The sequence below is a fragment of the Chelon labrosus genome (assembly GCF_963514085.1).
Source record: "Chelon labrosus genome assembly, chromosome: 18".
Taxonomy (NCBI): Eukaryota; Metazoa; Chordata; class Actinopteri; order Mugiliformes; family Mugilidae; genus Chelon; species Chelon labrosus.
The window spans coordinates 24,244,705-24,266,412 of record NC_140351.1 but is presented as its reverse complement, the minus strand read 5'-3'; the positions used below and the strand labels follow the sequence as shown (position 1 = coordinate 24,266,412).

At 38.9% G+C, this 21,708-nt stretch overlaps 1 protein-coding gene across 1 annotated transcript; it reads right to left on the bottom strand.

Moving 5' to 3' along the window:
• Positions 1-3,565: 3,565 nt before the first annotated feature.
• Positions 3,566-13,167, bottom strand: nrn1a (neuritin 1a). The gene is made up of 3 exons (XM_084565671.1): positions 12,912-13,167; positions 6,781-6,928; positions 3,566-4,268 (listed from the first exon to the last, which is right to left on the bottom strand). Exons 1-3 carry the CDS (start codon positions 12,964-12,966, stop codon positions 4,040-4,042), a joined length of 432 nt encoding a protein of 143 aa, XP_084421797.1. The 5' UTR covers positions 12,967-13,167; the 3' UTR covers positions 3,566-4,039.
• Between the last annotated feature and the right edge of the window lie 8,541 nt (positions 13,168-21,708).

The window sequence follows — 21,708 nt, the reverse complement described above, 5'->3', positions numbered from 1 at the left end:
ACCAAAATATTTTACAAATCAGTTTTAAATTTCAAATCCTTGATGCAGACTGGCACAGACACAAAAATCATTTAGGTACAACTAAAAAAACATGAAGAACAGCACAAGGTGTTGACCTGGCCTCCAAATTCACTAGATCCCAAACTGATCAAGTATCTGTGGGATGATCCACAGAGGCCCCTCCCCTCAACCCATAGGAACCAAATTCCCCCACTAACAACATTCTGTTGCCAGACACCACAGGACACCCTCAGAAGGCCCATGTCCATTCTCTGATGAGTCACAACGGTTTTGGAAGCTTAAGGGAGACCTATTAGGAAGGTGGTGTTAACAAAATCCCCCTGGCAGAGCCACAAACCTCTTAACAGGACAGTTCCCACACAGTCGTATCATAACTTTCAGTCTAATATATTCTCCTGATGACTGAAATCTGATGCCTATTCTGACCACTATGTGTTTAGTTTCTGGTCCAAGTCAACATTGTACAATAATGCCCACTGGAATATCATAGAAATATGCATTTGGAATTATTTTCTGAGAGATATATCCACCTAGTGTTACCCTTACAGCATAATTGTGGGATGTTTTGGGAAAGAATTTGAGATAAAACTGTCCATAAGCACCACAAACATTGTGATCCCCTTCCTAATGTTATGTTTAAGTTTAATATTTCCTGGATAAAATAAGTTCTGGTCAGTTTTTATTCCCATAGACTCATGACATGCATTGTTTTGATAATATTCTGAAAATATTCTGCTGCATTTCTCCTCTAGTAAGAAGTCATGGCTTGTGTGTATTCTGGCTGAGGTATTATAGCGACAATTGATTTAATGGCACGAAAACAAGGTCTGGTTGCATTCTAAAGGGAATATTATAGGAATATTTGTCATTCAATTAAAAATAAAAAATAATAAACTTATGCAGGAATATCATAGGAATCTTAAGTTAAATGTTTATCCGTGGAGTGTGAAGAGCAGCTTTGTTTTCGGGATATGCATCTAGGACTGAACAAACCGCCTCTACATCAGGACATGGGGTCAGCTTTCCTTCTCCTCCTCCTCTTCCTCCTCCTTCTCGTCCTCCTCCTCCTCTTTGTCTCAATCAATAGAAACTGAGTGCTAAGACATGTGGCTGCTTAGGGACTCTTACTCATTAATAATGAATACATTGCAAACCCAGCTCAGTGAGAGGACCAAGAGCCCATCATCTCCCAAACAACAAACCAGACTCCACAGAAAAACAACACAATCATCATCACCCTGATTAAAAACACAGCACATGCTTAGTTTCAAATAGTCATTTTATTTATTACTCTTTATCATTTTAGCAATCTTTTATTTTTTATATCTCAGTAGGCCTATAATCTGTAAAGTATCAATCTTGTGTTAAAACTGTCTGGGATAGACTATCTATTTATATAATAGAGTTTTTTTTTATTCTATTTTCTCAAAATCCTTTTCATATACATGTTCTCTTGTTAGATGCTTTTTGGAATAAGTCCATTTTTTAAAACTCTTATTTTTAATGTATCATCCTCATAAACAAAGAGACAAACCAACAAACAAACAGAAGTACACATCTTTTTGTCAGAAGGTAGTGGAAATATTGTCAGTGCCTCAGCAAAGAAATAAACAACCTCCTCCAATTTATGTATTGTATTTGTGTAATTTATGATGCTACTGTACTGTCGGGACTCTTTAATCTAACATACAGATCTAAAATATATCAGCTAAGGTCAACAAGTATGAACCACTGGTATGAAAAGAGGAGATGTGCTAAATGGCAACAGTCATATCACTCTTCAGCCACGGTTAGTTTTTTTTGTTTTTTTTAGCTACACTGGCCTTGAAGTCTTCGTATTGCTGTCGACATTTCAAATAATCATCCTTCAGAAACCGTTTAGCTCACAGATTCATTCACTTCTAACACATGGTTGAGCTGATGTTGCGCGATGGAAAGATGGCGGCAACAGACCACCAAGTGAAGTTAATTTTACTGTACTGCTACTTTCATGTCCGAAGGATTCCACAGCAGTTTACTCTGAATGTTAACATGTTCTCGGGGGATTTCAGGAAATGAGTTGCAGACTGTTTCAAGCAAGAAAAGAGAGAAGTTTTACTTCATGAAAAACGAACATAATTATTTTTTTTTCTCCTACATGAAGGGGATTTTTTATTGATCCAACCAAAATCAAAAGCTTGATCAAACCATTCTCTTAACCAAATCTGACCTAACTGGGTTTAGCTGCTAATCCAAACTGCCAAATCAAATGCCTGTTTTAGGGTGTAAACTGTTAGCTAATCTAACCTAATATGTTTGTGTTATCAACCAAATGGGTTGCCAACCTAAATCAATCCCATTTAACATCTGTTTTAGCCTCTAAACTCTTAACTAGTCGGCTTTTAATCATTTTGTATAGATTCTAACCTGACATGTTTAACTGCTAACCAAATTGTTAGCTAACCTAACACAACCCTGTTCTGATTCTGATTCTGATTCAGCTGCCAAAACCAAAATGGTTGGTTTTAGTCTCAAAGCTGTTAGCTTAGCTACATCAATATATTTTAGCTGCTAAACTGTTAATATTTGGTGACTCATTTATGTGTTTTAGCTTCTGAACTGAACAGTTTGTTAACCTGCAACTTAGCTGCTAACGAAAGGATTACGCAACTGTCCCAATAACATTTAGCCACGAGAGTCAGTTTAACTGCTCTACCATACCAATAGCTAATATGATCTAATGTATTTTAGCTATTAGCCGCGACTCATCTCTTTTAGTTGTGTACTGAAATGCTAGCTAGCTTGTCTCAATATAAAATTTTAAACTAAAACCCAGGTAGCCACAAGCTCCAGGCTGATTCACATGGTTGACTCATAGTAGTTTTTGGGGAATGGATTCATTTTGTTGTTAGAGTCATCTCGAGTTAGTTTCATTGTTCAGATCATCACTGCCAAAAACAGTTTAAACCCATTTCCTGAAGTGTTTTGAGACTCTCTGAACTGATATCATGCAGGTTATCAATCAGTTCTTTACAGAAAAGCAGGCGTCATACTCATCTACATCCCTGCACCTCAATGTTTGGTGGGGAAAAACATGGCTACGGTCACACCAGAAACTGTCAGAGCAAGACTTCCTCACGTGGCATGGATTCTGTAAAGTAGTAGCTAACATGGTAGAAAGTAAAACCCTGTAAATTAAGGAACAGACTCACGTTTGACTGCAAGCAGTTTTGCTTGGGTCAAAGGTCAATACTGCAGACATCTTGTAAAAATGTCTTTGACTTCATCTTTGAAAGGATAAAAGCTGGTGTGACCGTGGCCTGAATACAATAAACAGCCAGTACAAGTACAAATATTACATCACCATCAAGCATTCAGTCCATCAAATGTACCGCACTCAGCCGAGCAAACTTATATATATATAAAAAAAAGAAAAACTGTCCATGATGAAAAGGCGACAACTGAAATGGGCTCTTGGCCTTGGCATGTCTTATTGATTTTGTGGAGTTAAGCTTGGCCACACGTTACACATGAATATGTACCTTAGGCTATATGGGAACCCTAATATATAGCCTGATACCGTGTCAGCACCCAGCAGTCACATAGCGCTGTCTAGGCCTAGCCTACTAAACATCAATAATTCATGGTTGACTTTAATACTGTGTAATTCCACGATTGTAAGCGGGCAAGAATCCATCAAATTTTCATCATTGTCATGATTTCAGACCAACGGCGTGTTGAATATTTCATGTTATCGACCTCTAGGTCAGGTCAGCGTGTGATTGGATGAGCACTCCAGGGAGACGGCCTGCAGATGTCCCAGCAACGCAAATCAGGCCGTACAGTGATGAAGTAGTAAAAATCCGTTTTGGGTGTATTTTCTTGTGATGAATTCAAACGCAGTCCTTGGAGTTGTATTTTTAGTACTGAAGAGAAGCTATCACTCTTTTATATTTTCTTTTTTTCAGTTGTTTTTTTCTTTTTTTTACTTCTTCTTTTCGCTGTGTTTCTATGTTTTTTTTTTTCTTCCTCGTTTCTGTTAAAATGCCAGCCAAGTTAGTATGGTGGGCAGCGTGGTTAGGAGCAAGCCGAGGCCCCTGGCGTCGGCAGATCTGGGGGCTCCGTTGCCGCCGCCACAGAGTTCAAACAAACTCCCACGAAAATTCAGGTTGCGGGACTCCTTTTTCAGTTTATCCCAGAGGTCCGTCGCTCCCTCCTGGCAGTCCGCCAGCGCCGTTGTGGCACAAGAGTGGAAATCATTCCAGTAACTGGCAGGAGAAAACACAGCAAGTGTTAACACCACAAGCTTTTTGACTGCAGTGGGAGACTGATTTTATTTTTTATATTGAATGCATCAACTATTCAGGAAGCAGAGCCAAGAGTGGAAATCTTCCACAGAAAACACAGGGAGGGAAAAGTTTATTTATTCCAGTAAGACTAAACTGAAGCAAGTGTGCTGGAGCCTCTAAGCAGATTACTGCTCTGTGTTTCCATTGGTACAGGGCGAATATATATAGATACTAAATACAAAATATTAGCTGCCTTACCAGCAATGAACTAGCTGCATTATTTGTGTAAAAATAATCAGTATTTTATTATTCGTTTCTATTAATTTTAGCTCAGTATTCAACTTAAAAGCTGATAAGCTATCTTGGCTAAATAAAGGAATTTCTTCCAAACAGTTGTGTAATAATAGTGCTCTGTGATTTGACTTGATTTAATGTGCATTTAGAACCTTTTCAAAATAAGATGTTGCCTGTATAACCACCTACACTGCATTTACAGTGTTTACATTAAGTAAAGTAAAAGTAAAGTAAATCAAAAATAATAATATCTAATATATTAGACATATTATGTAATACAACTGATTCTGGCTACTTCCAGTTTAGTAAAGTATTTAAATGGAACTTATACAATAACACAAACCCCAACCTGTTTTAATGTACATTGTTTATTTTTTCCTGTCATATCTTGCCTGTCCTCTTTTAAGCATATTCTTCCTCACCCTTTCTGTTCTTCTTTTCATATTCTCCTCTTCTGCATTAGCTATGCTTATCCTTCACTGTTGCCTTTCCTCTTTTCTCCATCCTTCCCCCTCTCTCTGCTTTCTCTTCATGTTTTATTCATGATGAAGCATCCTCCATATTTTCTCTTCTTCATGTTTCCATCCTCCTGCTCCCTTTCTTTTGTCCTACTTATTTATGTTTGTTCGTTTTTATTTCTTTGTCCCTTTTGCTTTTCCGTATTTATCTTTATCTTTTTCTTTAATCTCCAGCTCTCATCTGTTCATCGCCTTCTCCATCCTCCTCCCAGTTAATTTAAGAGCAACACCAGCCTGCTCACTGACGCGTGCTGCAGCACACACGCAAAACACACCGCGTATCTAATCCAATCTTCCAATCTGCCCTTATTGATGTTGACCTCTTGAACTGAGCCGTGTCGATGCTACATCTCAGAGCAATTAACGTGTGTGTGCGCGTGAGGAGGCGTATTAACGCGCCCCTCCTGCCACGCCTCAACACCGCTGTGATGGAGCTGTCACTGAATTAAAAAATCATGTGTGCATGTGGAGGGAGGGCTGGGGGCTTCTTGCTGCAGTGTGCCATCTGGTGCCCACCCGGTATGGGTGGTGGGGTGTATGGTGGATAAAGAGAGAGAGTGTGTGTGTGTGTGTGTTGAGGGGGGTCAGCTGGGTTGCACATATGCACACTCCCCTACTAACTACACCCCCACAAAAGCTCAGATCCCCTCCAGGTTTGTGGTTAAATCACTCATATTATTTTCTCTGAGATCAACAATCAAGATCTTGTCAGCATCAGTGGAGACACAATAGGGACACTAGAGATTTATTTTTTTTTGTAATAGAATCACAGGTTTCATATACACATAACATAGGAAGAGTAACAACACCAGTCCCATTAAAGGCTAACTAATTGCAGGTCAAGGAGGCTCAAAAGGTACAGCGGGTTGTCCACAAAGCAGAGGGTTTTATTCCTCTGAATAACTGTTAAATATAGATGGATCACATACTGAAGTGTCCTTGGGCAAAAAACCTGAACCCTGAGTTACCTCCAGTTCTTGGCACTGGTTTGTGAATTAGTGAACGGATGAGTAGATGTGTCATTATGACTGTGAACCACTTTGAATAAAAAAAAAAAAAACGCTACATATATGCAAGACCATTCATAAGCTAACTAACCTAGCTTAGAAGAGTAGCCGTTGACTCCAGACCGTCTCCTGATTTCATGCAGTTAAGCTGCAAACGCTCAAAATCATTGAAAGCATTTATGAAATCTAAACTGTTCTTTTTAAAATAAACAACAGCGCTGATATAATACTGCAGTTTTGTCCTTAACAGTTGGTGAAGGTTGTGAGGTTAAAAGAAGGAATGGTGACTTGCTGTTGTGTCAACCCATCCATCCACCCCTGCCTCCTCTTGGCACCTGACATTGGGACAGTTAACAAGCAGCATGCCTAATGTATATTAGATATTATATCAGTGCTCTCTTACAGAAGAACTGGGATGTTTATGTGAGGTCCTAGCCAAGACATGTCATCCTTACATGACTCATTAATCTTTTATTTCTGTTTCTGCTTGATATAGTTCTGAAGGAAGGAAAGCTGAGTTCAAAGTTAAATTGGATTTTACAATATCCTGTTTGCTCCTCTCTCTCTCTCTCTCTCTCTCTGCTTCAGTCCATCTCTGCTGACACAATTGTGCGTTTCTGCTGTTGTGTCCACACTGTGCACATATGCGTTCGTGTTTCGTGGTGAACTTACTGGCAGATCTGGTGCAGGTTCTCCCTGTCGTCCAGGTCCTGGGGATATTTGGCCATGTTGTCCCCCAGCTTGATCAGACAGTCTGAGAAACCTCTAAACACGGAGTCACATTGACCAGCACTGACCAGCACAGTCTGCAACACAGAGACTGGAGGGAGGAAGAAGAGGAAGGAGAAAATAAGAGGAAGTTAAGAAGAGAAGGGAGATGATGGAGAGGAGGAATGATCTGAGGTGAGGAGGGAAGGAGGGAGAAATGTATTCGGTTTCACTGTGTAGGAAAAAGGAAGATTTCTGCTTGGCTTTGGTCATCATCTGATTCTCTGCTGAATGAACAAACATCTTTATCTTTACATCTTTACAAGGTTACTCCTCCATTTTTTATAATTCATCCATCAGTTTTCTCCAACCTTCTTCTTGAATGTTGTCTCATGACATGCTCCTTCATTCAAAAGAAGTGAATTAATTCCTGCAGCTAAACTGCAAAGTTATATTTGTTTAATTAAGAACTAAATTGCCTCTGCACCTAGCTCGGCTAAAGTCTTGATAACTCTCCATCTGGATTTCATTATGTGCCGCGTTTCAGCCGATGCATCAGTTGGATAGTCCTCCTACCAATCAGAGCCATTTAGTTGTAAACTAATTTAACTCCACTGCGCTCAGATGATGTGTATGACTATATCGTTGCTACTTTACTGACCATCACCACATAAAGCCTGTGAAGGAAGGATGTGTAACGCATTTGACAAATTAAATATAAAGAAAAATTATGCAAAAGACAAACCTTTCTTTTATATTTAAAACAACACCTTCTCATGTAGATGGAAATATACACGAGTCCAATTTATTTGGTACACAAATGAATCCTAATGCAACAGCCCCCAAATAAATCTTGAAGGCCATCGTGTTTTTGTTGACTCGGGTCATTTTCGTGTTGCTGATGAGCTACCCCAAATTTATGGTTCCATGTTGATGTCTGTTTACAAGCAGGATTATGCAAGCTTGAGCAACATTTGAGTTCAGTCCTGCATCAAGTGAGTCACCCCTGGAGGATGACATTATGGGCCAGTATTTTCCTGCAACACAAAAAGTAGTCTGAAAACTAGAGAACCGACAACAATAATGACTTTCCACATATTTCTGATACTGCCTGCTTCCAACCGGTAGATGTGCATCTGCAAATCTCTCTTGTGCCAATGCCGGGGCCTTCTTGCTGTTATCATTTCCATTATGTTATGTAGGTGGGCTAAATCGCAGAAACTCCGCGCTGTATAAGGAAATCACGTTTAACAGCAGCACAAACTTGTGACGTGCCTCCAAACACCCGTCCAAGACTGTTAAACACATTAAACCTGCACCTTGTCCTGCTTCTTTGCAGGGCTGTTGTCTTAAACTGTATACTATATGTGCACATATGGAACTTACTGCAAATAAAAACATGTCACACGGTCAGTTCACGCTGAGATGATCATATATCTGTATACATGACAGGGTGTGTGTTCAATCCACCAGGGTTGATCGCCTCACTAATTCACTTTAACAGAAAGAGAAAATCGCAGCTCTCCACGGATCTGACACGCCTCCACACGTGCACCAGGAGGACACCCACACACACCCCTTTAAATGACCTCTGCTAACTGTGTCTGTGTTTGTGTGTGTGTGCGTGGTTCATTAAGCAGGGGCTCAGGCTGATTGATTGGTTTGGGTAATAACTGGGCCGCTGTCCGGTTCCACTCGATCAGTCTGTGGACTAACACAGCATGACGTGTAGGACGAGACATGGCTGTTAGAGAAGGAAGCACGAGGGGGAGGAATTTGCTCAGTGAGATTTAAAACCCACTGCTCCCACATATGTCACATGGCCTACGCTTTACGTCTCTTCTATAGTATCTACAGTGATTCTGTGTGGTGCGTAAAGCTGCCATAATGCAGGTCTGCCTCACTCTCATAGCGTCATTTACAGCAGGCAGTTGTTTTCTGGAATAAAAGCTCTAAAAGGCTTTTGTGCACACTACCTGCTGAACTGAGGAACATCTTGTAGCTAAAGAGCCAAACATTTCCCACAGGGACTGGTGAAGACCAAACCTGGAGCTAAAAGAAAGCAAATATTGCACTTAGATAAGTAAGGGCAATATAATTTCCTTGAATGTTTAAAATAATAGTTTTAGTCAGCTTTAAATTTTTTGACACATTTTTTGACTGAGCTGTCGTAATATAGCCTCTGGCTGCTGAACTGATGAACATCTGGCAGCTAGCTGGTGGAGACCAGACTCAGAGCTAAAACAGAGCAAATTTGTCTTTAACTTATCAAGGGGACACAAATTCGCCTGAATATAAAATTATTGTTAAATAAGTGATATCCACTAGTCCCTTCTGTCACCTAGTGGCCAACTACCACATACATCATAAGATGTTTGTTGTTTTAGAGGGAATGTTTCAGATTTAACAACCAATTTGGAATTTTAAGCCGAGCTAGCCGTTCTCCCCCTCCAGTCTTCAGCCGTTTTTTATTTCATTCTATTCATCTTAACTCATGAGTGAGTTTAAAGAACACAGTTGTCTAGAAATAATGTTCAAGATTATATTTAGGTGGAAAAACATGTTTACTGCTACGTTCAGAAACAAAATTCTGTCATTAAATTATAATATATATATATTATAATTTAATGACAGAATTTTTTTTATATATATATAAGGAATTACATTTTCTTCTCTGCCAGCGGATTTCTACTATCCAGTTAATGACCTTCTATCTCTGTCTCTCTTTATCTCTGTCATCTCCATATAACTATTGTAATATATCTATCTTTATCGCCACCAATCTCTAATGCAATTTCTATTTATGTTTTTCCTTTCTATAGACAGTATTTCTGTTTTAGAATTTCCTATGATTAAGGTGTTTGTGTTTTTATAATGATATTGCGTTGACATGTCTTGAATTGTTATTAACATTTCTAAGGTGACTGAGCCACTGATTTCATTTCACTGCTGCCTTAGAGCTTAACATCTCATCCTGCTGTAACATCACGTCAGTATCATGTAAGTCAAATAAAATTCTGCTCAAACATGCAGGCCAAATCCTCCAAGGGTTTGGAACACTCCCAGAGTCAATACATGGAGCCAGATTGTTGACATGAAATTTATAGAAAATGAAACATCTGGAGCATTTGGTTTGAATGAAAAGCTGGAATGAGATGCTATCACGCAGGAATGAGGGTTTTGAGTCTGTGCTGAAGTTCAATTAGTCGTAATGAGCAGAGAGAGTGTTTGCCCATGAAATCTGAATGAGTGATGAGATTATAGTGATGTGTACAGGGTGTAAATGATCAGCGGGAAATGAATGTGACAGTAAATTAAAAGAAGTCTGAGGTGTTCTCTGGGTTTTATTAATTCATTTTTCTTATTGGAGGTTAAATTAATTTTTAAAAAGATTTTTCCAAAAAGTCTCTTCTATCTTATTTATATTCTAATTTTGTTTTCTTTTATAAGTTATTTTAAATCCGTGTTTGATGTATTTTTAATTTTTTTAAAGTCCCTAATATTCTGCATTCTCTCACAGCTGCATGGTCAGATTTTTTATCGTAATGGATAAATGAATGAAAGCGCCCCTCCTCCTCCTCCTCCTCCTCCTCCTCTTCCTCTCTCTCCATTGTTTCTCCTTGTGTCTCTCTACCACTGTATGTTGGAGGCATTACATCATCTCTAACTAACGGGCTGCATGATGTCCCTGCAACATGCCCACTGAACTCTCTGCAGCACCTTCACCAAAAATATGAATGAAGTAACCCACCGAATACCACCACTTAAATCTGTTTTTAATCAATCAAAAATCCCCTTTAGGCTCTGGTTCAATTTTCTCAACATTCAATATTTTTAAGAATTTATCATTTCGAAATCAAATCGAAGGTTAGTCACAGTTAGTTCACAGAATTCTGGTTTATTTTTTACTTCACATGTTTGCTGCATTTTCAAGCAGTAACGCAGCGTTTTTACTTTCACTCTGAAAACAAATGTATTTTTATTCGAATTGTTAATTTTGATTTATTGTCCTCACAGCTACAAATCATTTTTTCTCCACCTTTTTTAAAAACGTGTTTCCATTCCCCAGCCTACGTTTTTTAAATATATATTTTATATTTCACGGGTTTATTTCTACATGAGTGAAACCAGGACAGTCCCGCGTTAAAAAAAAAAACAAAAAAAAAAACGGATGCGTGCACAGGTTTTTTTTTTTTCGTTCACGCCTTTCGTCAGCCACACTCGCACTCATTCACCACACATCCACACGCACGCACACATTTGTCTGCAGCGTATCGACGCCAAAAGCAGCGTGTTGGAGCTTCAGACCGCGGACACACCCACCTCCAACACACGCCAGGCCATTTTTTTTTTGTGTGCGTAAAAACACACAAAAGGCACGACACACGACATAAAAAACAACGAAACGTGTTTAACTCCGACGTTAAGACATGGCGGAGATGTGCACACGTGTCTTTGATGAAATAGTAAAAGTATCAGCGATTTAGTTTTCATGTAAAGGATTTCTCTCAGGTGTGAATCTGCTGCAGCAGCGCGCCGGACCTCAGACCAATCACACTGCAGCAACTCAAACAAAACACGAAACACGAAACCAATTCACGTCTGGAAACAACTAATCTCTGGGGATAAAGACATTTGAAATTAAATAAAAATTAATCGATTTGTTTGTTTCATAATCGACTCGTGTGTGAGTTCATCAGCTGCAGTTTATTTTGTATTTCTTTTTTATCCAAACATGATCGTCAAATACAGACATTTATCTCTCCTCCTCATGAGTTCTTCACCTTTTCTTTCTGTTTTCGTTCATTTATGCTCCTGAAGCTTCTGGACCGCGAATATAACCCCCCCACCATCTCTCTCTCTCTCTCTCTCTCTCTCTCTCTCTCTCTCTAACAATAGCACCGTGGAGGATTCTGCGCCTTGAATAATTCAGCATTTCTCTGCACACTAATAAATACACACCCACAACCACACACAGGCAGAGCCCTCCTCCACAGCGTCGTTATGCAATGCAACAGCAGAAAACAACAATCATCTCCATATTTCTTTTCTGCCCTCGGCTCAGAGAGCTGCAGCCTTCCAGCTATTAGACGGGTCCGGGAGGGAGGTTCGGCCCCGGTGCAGATCTGTTGCTGCTGCGCTAAAACCGAGCCCAGCGTGACGCGTCACACACACACACACACACACACACACACACACACACACACACACACGGCATTTAATATTAAGGCTCAAAGACAAGGTGTTTCCCGCCTGTGTGAGGCAGGTAAATGCGCACACACGAAAAAAAACAGGGGGATGAATTTTTAACCATAGTATGAGATCAAAAATAGCAGATAAAAATCATTTTAAAAAAGTGTTTTTTGCTGGTTTTTATTCCCGGATCATGCGGGTGTGACGCCGCCGTTGCTCCCTGCAGCTCGGCTCACTGCGGCGGGAAGGACGGCTTCTCCACACACCGACAAACCGGAGGTGAACGGCTCCGTTTGGACACGTTAGCCTCTAATTTCTGGGATATTTCTACTTTGGTTAAATGCACTCCATCCTCCAGGCCTATTTTATTTTTCTCCAATATCCCTTATAAATAAAACAATAAATAAATAAATAACAACAGAACCAAACTGATTATTGTTTCTTAGTCGTTTAAGCTGCAAAATTAATGAAACGTTTTAAGTTGGAAAAAAAAAAAAATGCAGCAAATGTCTCCAGTCTGGGACAACCGAAGAGGGGGAAGGGGAGGAGGGAGGGAGGGAGGCAGGGGGGCATTCCCCTTGTTAGCGCACACACATGCACACACATGCACATGCACGCACTCGTGTCACGCACACACTGTAAATGTGAAGTGTGGCCCCGTTAAGAGCAAAAGCAGCAGGAAACTACTGACACAGTTCATTTAAAAATAAATGACCATTAAACTGTTTACACAGGTGGATGCACATATCCTAAATTCAGTTATTTTTATTTTATACACATTTTCTTTAATCATGCACGTTGGTAACTGTAAAAAAAAAAATAAACTACGATTCTCAAAACAGCGAAAAGTAAGAGTTCCATCCTGTTAACATTTCATCTGTATGACCAGAAGCGATGCTCACCTATGTGTAGAGCTAGAAAGAGTGCGAGGCATTTGGAGGACCAGGTTACTCCCATCCTCTGCGTCCGCCTCTCACCATGAGAGCAGAGATTCACAAAGTTGGAGAGCAGCTGAGGAGGAGCCGCACATTCCCCGCAAAAAACACCCGCAAACAGCTACATCCAGCACCGCAGAGTCCCCCGGCTGCTGCTCCCGCTCCTTCTCCCCTTGTAGTCTGACTACTCGTTTCCAGCTCCGCTGCTCGACTCTGCGCTTTCTGTCCGTTTTACGCGTCTGGAGTAAAAAAAAAAAAAAAAAAAAAAGGAAAAAAGAAAAAAAAAAGAGTAAAGAGAGAGAGAGAGAGAGAGAGAGAGAGAAAGCCCCTCCTCTCCTCTCCTCTCCTCTCCTCTCCTCTCCTCCCTCTTTCCCTCTGCCTCCGTCACAATTATTATTTGGCTATTCATTTCGTTGCTATTTGAGAAACTCTGAGTAAAGAAAATCAGTTCAATATCACACTGAAAGCGTAAACTCTTTATTTGGTGTAATATCTGTAAACATTCTCGTGAAAAAAAATAGATAAAAATAAAATAAAATAAAAACTGTATGACATGTAAAGGCCAGTTAAAAGAAAAAAAAAAGATAAACAGACTAAAAGAAGGGAGCAGAATTTAAATTTAAATGCTTGTAAATATTTTTACACACACTTAAACTATTTAATTATCGAAATCAATTTTTTAATAAATAAATCCAATAAATGCCGAAAAATAATTATTAAATATAAATAATTTGAGCAGAGTTCATTTTTATACCTGAGGTTACTCTCTGATTGGTTCCACGTTTCTATGTAATCTATCTGTAATTTTTAAGTTTTACTTTATTTATTCAGTTTATATGTATATATATATATATATATATATATATATATATATATATATATATATATATATAAAATTTCCCTAAAGCTAATTTGTCCCAGTGGTCACTGACGGCACTGCAACGAATGCAATCATGTTTGGCCTACAAAACCCCTCCACCTGTAAACAAAGTATGTTTTTTCTTTTTATTATTAGGAGCTTTTATTCCGCAGAGGGTTCATATTTGTGAAGGGTTAAAAAAAAAAAAAAATAATAATAAACTCAAAAAGTAAGGTTTATTTTTGCGCCAGGGGAGTCCACTTCAGTTTCTGGAGCATACAGACGTGAGGGAAAATTAGTTTTTAAGTTTGCAAAAGTATTATTGTTCATTAGAAACCAAGTCTAAGTTGATTTCATTGTGAGGCATGTTTCAATCAATACAGAGTAAAAATACTTCTACTGCATCTATTGGACAGTCCTCCAATCAATCAGAGCCATTTAGACGCTCAGATGACGCATATGAGGACGTCACTGTTACTCTTCTGTCCATCACCACATAAAGCCCCGCCCAAATGATTTGATTGGCCCTGCAGATATTCGCTGGAGCATAATCAGTTCCCAATGGAGAGACCAACTTTCCTCCACTAAAAATATTGTGGCTGCTTCCATACGCAAATCAGATCCATTGATTGGTGGCACCAATTTGTAATCTGGTATCTCTTTAATACATCTATGCACTAAACTCAGATACATAACCTGTGTGCGTGGGATGGAATATTAAGAATAAGTGATTTATTTATTTATTTTTGTCAGGGAGAATTTAAACACAATACAGTGTGATAGTGTGTTTCACCTGCTTGTTTCCCTGAGGCAATTCAGAGAGGAGAATCCACACTCTCTCACACACACGTCCAGGAATTGAACGTTTTCAGATTTGAGTCGATGTGAAACTGTCTGGGGATTCAATTACTGTGTGTGTGTGCCCGCGCGTGTGTGTGAGAGTAAGAGAGAGAGAGAGACCTTGTTGTTTGACGTTGACCTTCAGCCATCCACCTCTTGTCCAATCAGAAGCCTCCACAGAACTGGACTTCCTCACCTCTGCCACACTTCTGACGCTTATAGAGGTTTGAAGTCATCAGTGACCCCTGCTGGAGAAAAGGAGGAGCTGCAACCATCTTTATTTTTTGTTAATTACCTCAGTTCCGTTTCTGAAGGTTTGATTCTGTATCTTTAAATAATTGATGCAATAAATAATTGATTCATTATCGATATCAACTGATTTAAAACCACAATCTGAAGACTATTATTACTCATCTTAAAGTCTTTCAGCCAAGCTTCATTCATCTTGTGTCATCATAATTTTACTAGTTCTATTCCCCATAATGTTCTTTTTAAATTTAGTTTATTTAGATGTGTTTTGCCTAATTTATTTCTTTTTGTTTAGTTTTTTTAAAAACTGGTTTTCTTTATTGTACTGTATTTCGTTTTATTTTGTATATATATATTTTTTTCTTATATTTATGTTTGCATTGCATTGTATTGTAGTTTTTGATCAGTTTTGTTTAGGTCTATGTTATTGAGTATTATATATTTTTTATTGGATTAGAATATATACTATACAACCCGAAATTTGGGACGTTCTTTAAATTTTAACAAAATCAAGGAAAAACTCCCTTTTAACAGGAAGAAATCTTGATCAGAACCCAGCTCATATGGAGGGACCCATCTGCCTAAGGCCAGCCGGGTACAGACAGAAAAGAGAGAAGAGAACAGCAAGATAAACATACATCTGTCATAGATACACATATCTGACTAAAGCGTACATGTGGAATCTTATGATACAAACTGATGATGTTACATGACAGTTTGAAAATGTAAGAGGAATCACAGGCAGGTTGGAGAATTGTTCATTCAGGTAGGAGTGGATAACTGCAGGATTCCATGAAGACTGGGCAGGCTGATGAGACCACGACAACAGATGTAGTATAGAGCTCCACAGGAAACACACAACTCCAGGCCAGAGACTTGCTACAGGTCTCAAAATAGTTGGGGCATGGGCGTGTTTACCGTGGTGTAGCATCTCCTCTTCTTTTCAAAACAGTTTGAAGACGTCTGGGCATCGAAGTTATGAGTTTCTGGAGTTTTGGTGTTGGCCCCATTCTTGCCTGATGTAGGTTTCCAGCTGCTGAAGAGTTCGTGGTCACCTTTGACGTATTTTTCTTTTAATGAAGTGCCAAATGTTTTCTATATGCGAAAGATCTGGACTGCAGGCAGGCCAATTCAGCACTCGGACTCTTCTCTGACAAAGTCAGGCTGTTGTAATAGCTGCAATATGTGGTTTTGCATTGTCCTGCTGAAATACACAAGGCCTATGTTGCTCTAAAACGTTTATATATGTTTCAGCATTCATAGTTCTTTCCAAAATATGCAAGCTGCCTATACCGTATGCACTTATGCACCCCCATACCATCAGAGATGCTGGCTTTTGAACTGAACGCTCATAACACGCTGGAAGGTCTCCATCCTCTTTAGGCCGGAGGACACGGCGTTCATGATTACCGACAAGAATGTCAAATTTAAACTCATCTGAGCATTTTCCCATTTTGAAATAGTCCATTTCAAATGAGTCTTGGCCCACAGGACATGGTGTCGCTTCTGAGCCAGGTTCAAATATGGCTTCCTTTTTGCATGATAGAGCTTTAGTTGGCATCTGCAGATGGCACAATGGATTGTGTTAACTGACAGTGGTTTCTGTAAGTGACACAATCATGCCGATGAGTCATGCAGTGTCGTCTGAGGGCCCGAAGACCACGGGCATCCAATAAAGGTCTTCAGCCTTGTCCCTTATGTACAGAGACATCTCCAGTTTCTCTGAATCTTTTGATGATGTTATACACTGTAGATGATGAGAGTTGCAAAGCCTTTGCTATTTGACGTTGAGGAACATCGTTTTTGAAGTATTCCACACTCTTTCAAGGATTGGAGAGCCTCTGCCCAGCTTTACTTCTGAGAGACTCTGCCTGTCTAAGACATCTCTTTTATAGCTAATCATCTTACAGACCTGATATCAGTTAACTGACTACTACTTGCTAGATGGTCTCCCAGCTGACTCTTTTTGAATCTTCTTGCTTTTTCAGCCATTTGTTGCCCCTGTGCCAACTTTTTGGGGACCTGTAGTAGGCATCAAATATGAAATGAGCTAATTTAGTGGATGAAGGTGTACAATTAATGTAATTAAATTCTGTAAGTTGTTTCGTTTATTTCATTGCTTGTGTTGCTTTATTTCATTTTATTTTGCCTGCTATCTAGTTTATTTTTTATATGTTTTGTATTTATTTTGTATTCGACTATTTATTCATTATTTAGGTCTTGTTTTAATGTTATTTTTTAAATCTATCTGTAAAAAGGAACAAGATTTTTCATTTATTTATTCACGAAACTCCTAATTTATTAATTATGATTAATCATTATTGTTGGAGGGCAGATTGGGTTCTGGTTCACAGTAGGGGCCCAACGAACACTTTCAGCCCTGGGGCTGGTGAGGGATGGGTGAGGAGGGGTTGAGTCAGTTAAATATAGTTTTCTGGGTCAACAGTGCCATCTAGTGGTAACAAGGCGCAACTGGGTCGCCTCCTGTTGTGGTCGTTTCTCAGGAACAGAAATGTTTATCCTGGGGGGTTGCAAGTATATGAAATTAACCAATTTCCTTTTTTATGTTTATAAGTTAATTATTCTAGTTAAGTCAAGCAGGAGACGTTTAAAATTTAAAAAATACTTTTTGATATATATATACTGTATATATTTTTTAAAACGGGTCTGTTTGACCTGCAATATAACAGGAGGGTTAAATGTCTTTTTTAACCTCTCTGACATTCTAACACCCCACTAGTCTTTTAAAACTAAATAAGATACTTGGATGAAAATCAAAATGTTTTCACGCAACTCTGCAAATCCAGTAGTCTTCTTTCAGCGTTTTGAGAAATACCATGATCTGGATAACTGAGAACCTTCACAGACATATTTTTATTTCATATTTTTTGCTTTTATTCAACTTTGAATTTCTTGTGTTTTTTTCCTATACTTTATTTTTCATTTCTTTTGTACATTTTTATTTAATTTAAACTCAGTCAAAGACTAAAAGTTACTATTAAAGAGAAGGAAACCTTCTTCCTTCTGAGATAGTCACTTGAAGCTTCCCCTGACTCACTGATCAGTTACCAGACAGGTTTTCGAGCTTTAGGCTGCCTGTTCAGGCTGTAATCTGTCTGTGACTGCTGGTGACCTATGACCTCTGCTCATTGGTAAATTTAGGAACCCTAACCCTAACCTGTGTGTGTCATGGCTTTAACACACATGTTAAGTTACTGTTTATCCTCTATCGACGTTAGTGTAGACCTGGACAAAACTCAGATTATAACTCCAACCCCGTAATCTCCGGTAATAAAGGGAAATAAAGACACCAGTAGTTGAGGAAATATGTAACTTAACCACACACGGCTCCTCATACATTAATAATTAACACAGAATCACACTTGTGTGCTCTTATTAAATACTTTCATTTGTAAATTCTTACTTAGATTTATGTATTTTTTAGTTAGTTAACAACCATAAGGACAGGAGCACCCCTGTTGAGTATAAGTGCCATTCTTTCTGTCAGTTTTAATACATTTTTAATTTTTGATGAACTTTTTTATATATCTCTTTATTTTTAATGACTTTTTTATTTTATATATGTTTTTATTTATTTTTGATAAACTTTTCATTTTTTATTTTGGAGGAGCTTTTTTATTTTATAGTTATACTTTTGATCCCTTTTATTTATTTTTGATTTTTGATCAACTTGTACTTTTTTTTATCTTGAACATGTCAGACGAGCAGAGTGACCTCTTGCTCTTACTTCCTCTTCTCCTCCTTCCTCCTCTCGTTCAGAGTCGAGTCGACCTGAAGCAGCTTCTGTATTTTTCTGCTCTGTCCATGAACCAAATTGAAAGAAAGAAATTTCCCTCCTGAAGAGTCAGATCAATGGTGAGAGACGGTGACACCTCTGATGATTCATCAGGTCATCAGCATACTGATCACTGCACTGGGTAGTTTAATACACACTGCCTGGCCAAAAAAAAGGTCACCACCTTGATTTACCTAAGCAAGTATGAGCCTCCTATTGGATAATTACTGCATGGGTGATTATTTTTCAGTTGGCAACAAGTTATTAAACTCCAACTGATGCAATGAGTAGTTTCTCATTTCTTAAAAAAAACATGTCTAAAGACACAACCCCGTGGTCATGGAAAAGATGTTAGTCTGTTTGAGAAGGGTCAAATCATTGCCATGCATCAAGCAGAGAAAACATCTAAGGAGATTGCAGAAACTACTAAAATTAGGTTAAGAACTGTCCAACGCATTATTTAAAACCGAAAGGATAGTGGGGAACCATCGACTTTGAGGAAGAAATGCGGTTGGAAAAAAATTCTGATTGATCGTGATCGGCGATCACTTAAAGGTTTGGTGAAATCAAATGGAAAAAAACAACAGTAGAACTCAGGGCTATGTTTAAAAGTGGAAGTAAGAGCATTTCCACACGTACAATGTGAAGGGAACTCAAGGGATTGGGACTGAACAGCTGTGTAACCTTAAGAAAACCACTAATTAGTGTGGCTAACTGGAAAAAAGGCTTCAATTTGCTAGGGAGCATAAAGATTGGACTCTGGAGCAATGGAAGAAGGTCATGTGGTCTGATGAGTCCAGATTTACCCTGTTCCAAAATGATGGGGAGGATCAGGGTAAGAAGAGAGGCAGATGAAGTGATGCACCCATCATGCCTAGTGCCTACTGTGCAAGCCTGTGGGGCAGTGCTATGATCTGGCGTTGCTGCAGTTGGTCAGGTCTAGGTTCAGCAACATTATGTGTCCAAAGAATGAGGTCAGCTGACTACCTGAATATACTGAATGACCAGGTTATTCCATCAATGGATTTTTTCTTCCCTGATGGCACGGGCATATTCCAAGATGACAATGCCAGGATTCATGGGGCTCAGATTGTGAAAGAGTGGTTCAGGCAGCATGAGACATCATTTTCACACATGGATTGGCCACCACAGAGTCCAGACCTTAACCCCATTGAGAACCTTTGCGATGTGCTGGAGAAGGCTTTTGTGCAGTGGTCAGACTCTCCCATCATCAATACAAGATCTTGTTGGAAAATTAATGCAACACTGGATGGAAATAAATCTGGTGAAATCTTGCAAAAGCTTACTGAAACAATGTCACATGTGTGCTTTACTCAAAGCTCAAGGAGGTCCAACGAAATATTAGAATGTATGACCTTTTTTTTGGCCAGTCAGTGTGAAGGCCTCGACACACAGCTTGGAAACCACCCAACATCAAACATCTTAACTAACACTGAAGAGACAATTTGATCATCCAGTGTCTGATAACATTTCACTTCTTTTCATTATTTGGTGTGTTCAGGACCTTTCTGAAAGTCCCAAAGTCTTCTGACTTTCCAAAGACCAAAGATGTACAAAAGTTTTTCTTTCTCTCTGCTCTAGAAACGGTTCATTTAAACTGACAGCTCTTCTCTTGAGTGTTGCCTTCAGTTTAAAGAACTTTATATATTTTTTTAGTTTTGATCATTTTTTTCATCCTGAATAAAATCAGCAGTATGTCTGGTGTTTGACAAACAAGACATACTGCTGATTTTTCTTTTTCATAATGTCATCCGTTCTCTTCAGTGTTTTCAGTCAGATGTCAGCAGGCAAACAGGAAGTGGACAACTTGTTGTGTTGACCCAGTCAAGGTCAGAGGAAGTTCCTGCAGAGGAAACAGATTTATGGGATCATCATAAAACTATCGGATTAGTTTGACTATTGTTACGTAATCTGTTCTTCACCAAGTTAAATTTGAAACTGTCTGATCAGCAAAAAACAAAAAATCTCTATCAGGCTGTGGATTAAACACAGTCAGTAGTCATGACTGTAACAAACTGCAACTCATAAAAAAATTTTATTTTATTTTTCTTACTTTAATTTTTAGGGAATCCAGTTGAGTTAAAAGGACAAAATAAGAAATAAAAATCAAAACATGAAACAAAATTTGTACACAAGGCCTCGCTTATTAGGAATGGAATTATTAGTTTATTGATCCCTTATGGGGAAATAATTTCTCTAGATTTGACCCTTCCATTCGTTCATACAGTAGTGTGTACACCCAGAGAAGTGGGGTGCCACTTGGGTAAATTAGACATCTGCAGGACGCACTGAGATCGCGTTGAGAGAGCTGATCTCTGACCACATTTGGAGGTGGTCTGGGTCACATGTGTCCACGTTCCTTTGGTAGTGTAAACGCAATACATCCTGAGTCACATTAAAGGCCTCCTATACTCAACAGATTGCTCCTGCATCAGTGGAGATTTGCCTCCATTATTCAGAAAAAAAGCCACTATTATAAATGATCACCTGAAAGAAAAAAAATGTAGCGTAAGTGATATTTGTTCATTAGTAATGACAACCTTCTAAAATATTCTGTCTTTGTTAACTAACTAAACAATAAATAATCTGCCCCTGAGAGGAAATAACTCTTCATACCAGCAGGTGCTGGTAGTCTGTATTCATCATTCAAATGGGGAAACATGAAGAGCTACTATTAGCTGGAGGGCTGCAAAGCTAGGAGAAGGCCAATATACTCCGTTGGGAACTGACTGTGCTCCTGCAACGATCTACCAGGCCAATCAAATAATTTACAAGTAAATGGCTCTGACTGGTTGGAGGACTATCCTAATGATGCAGAGGTATTTCATTCTCTCCATCAGTTGATATAGAGGTTAAATAGAGAGGTCAAATAGAGAGATATAGAGGTCAAATAGAGAGTTACCAGACTTGGAACTGAGTCTGGCTTCGTTAAGTTATCTAAGCTGCACACAGAAGTTGACTGGAGCCAATGGAACAGGACACACCACTTGTAAACCAAC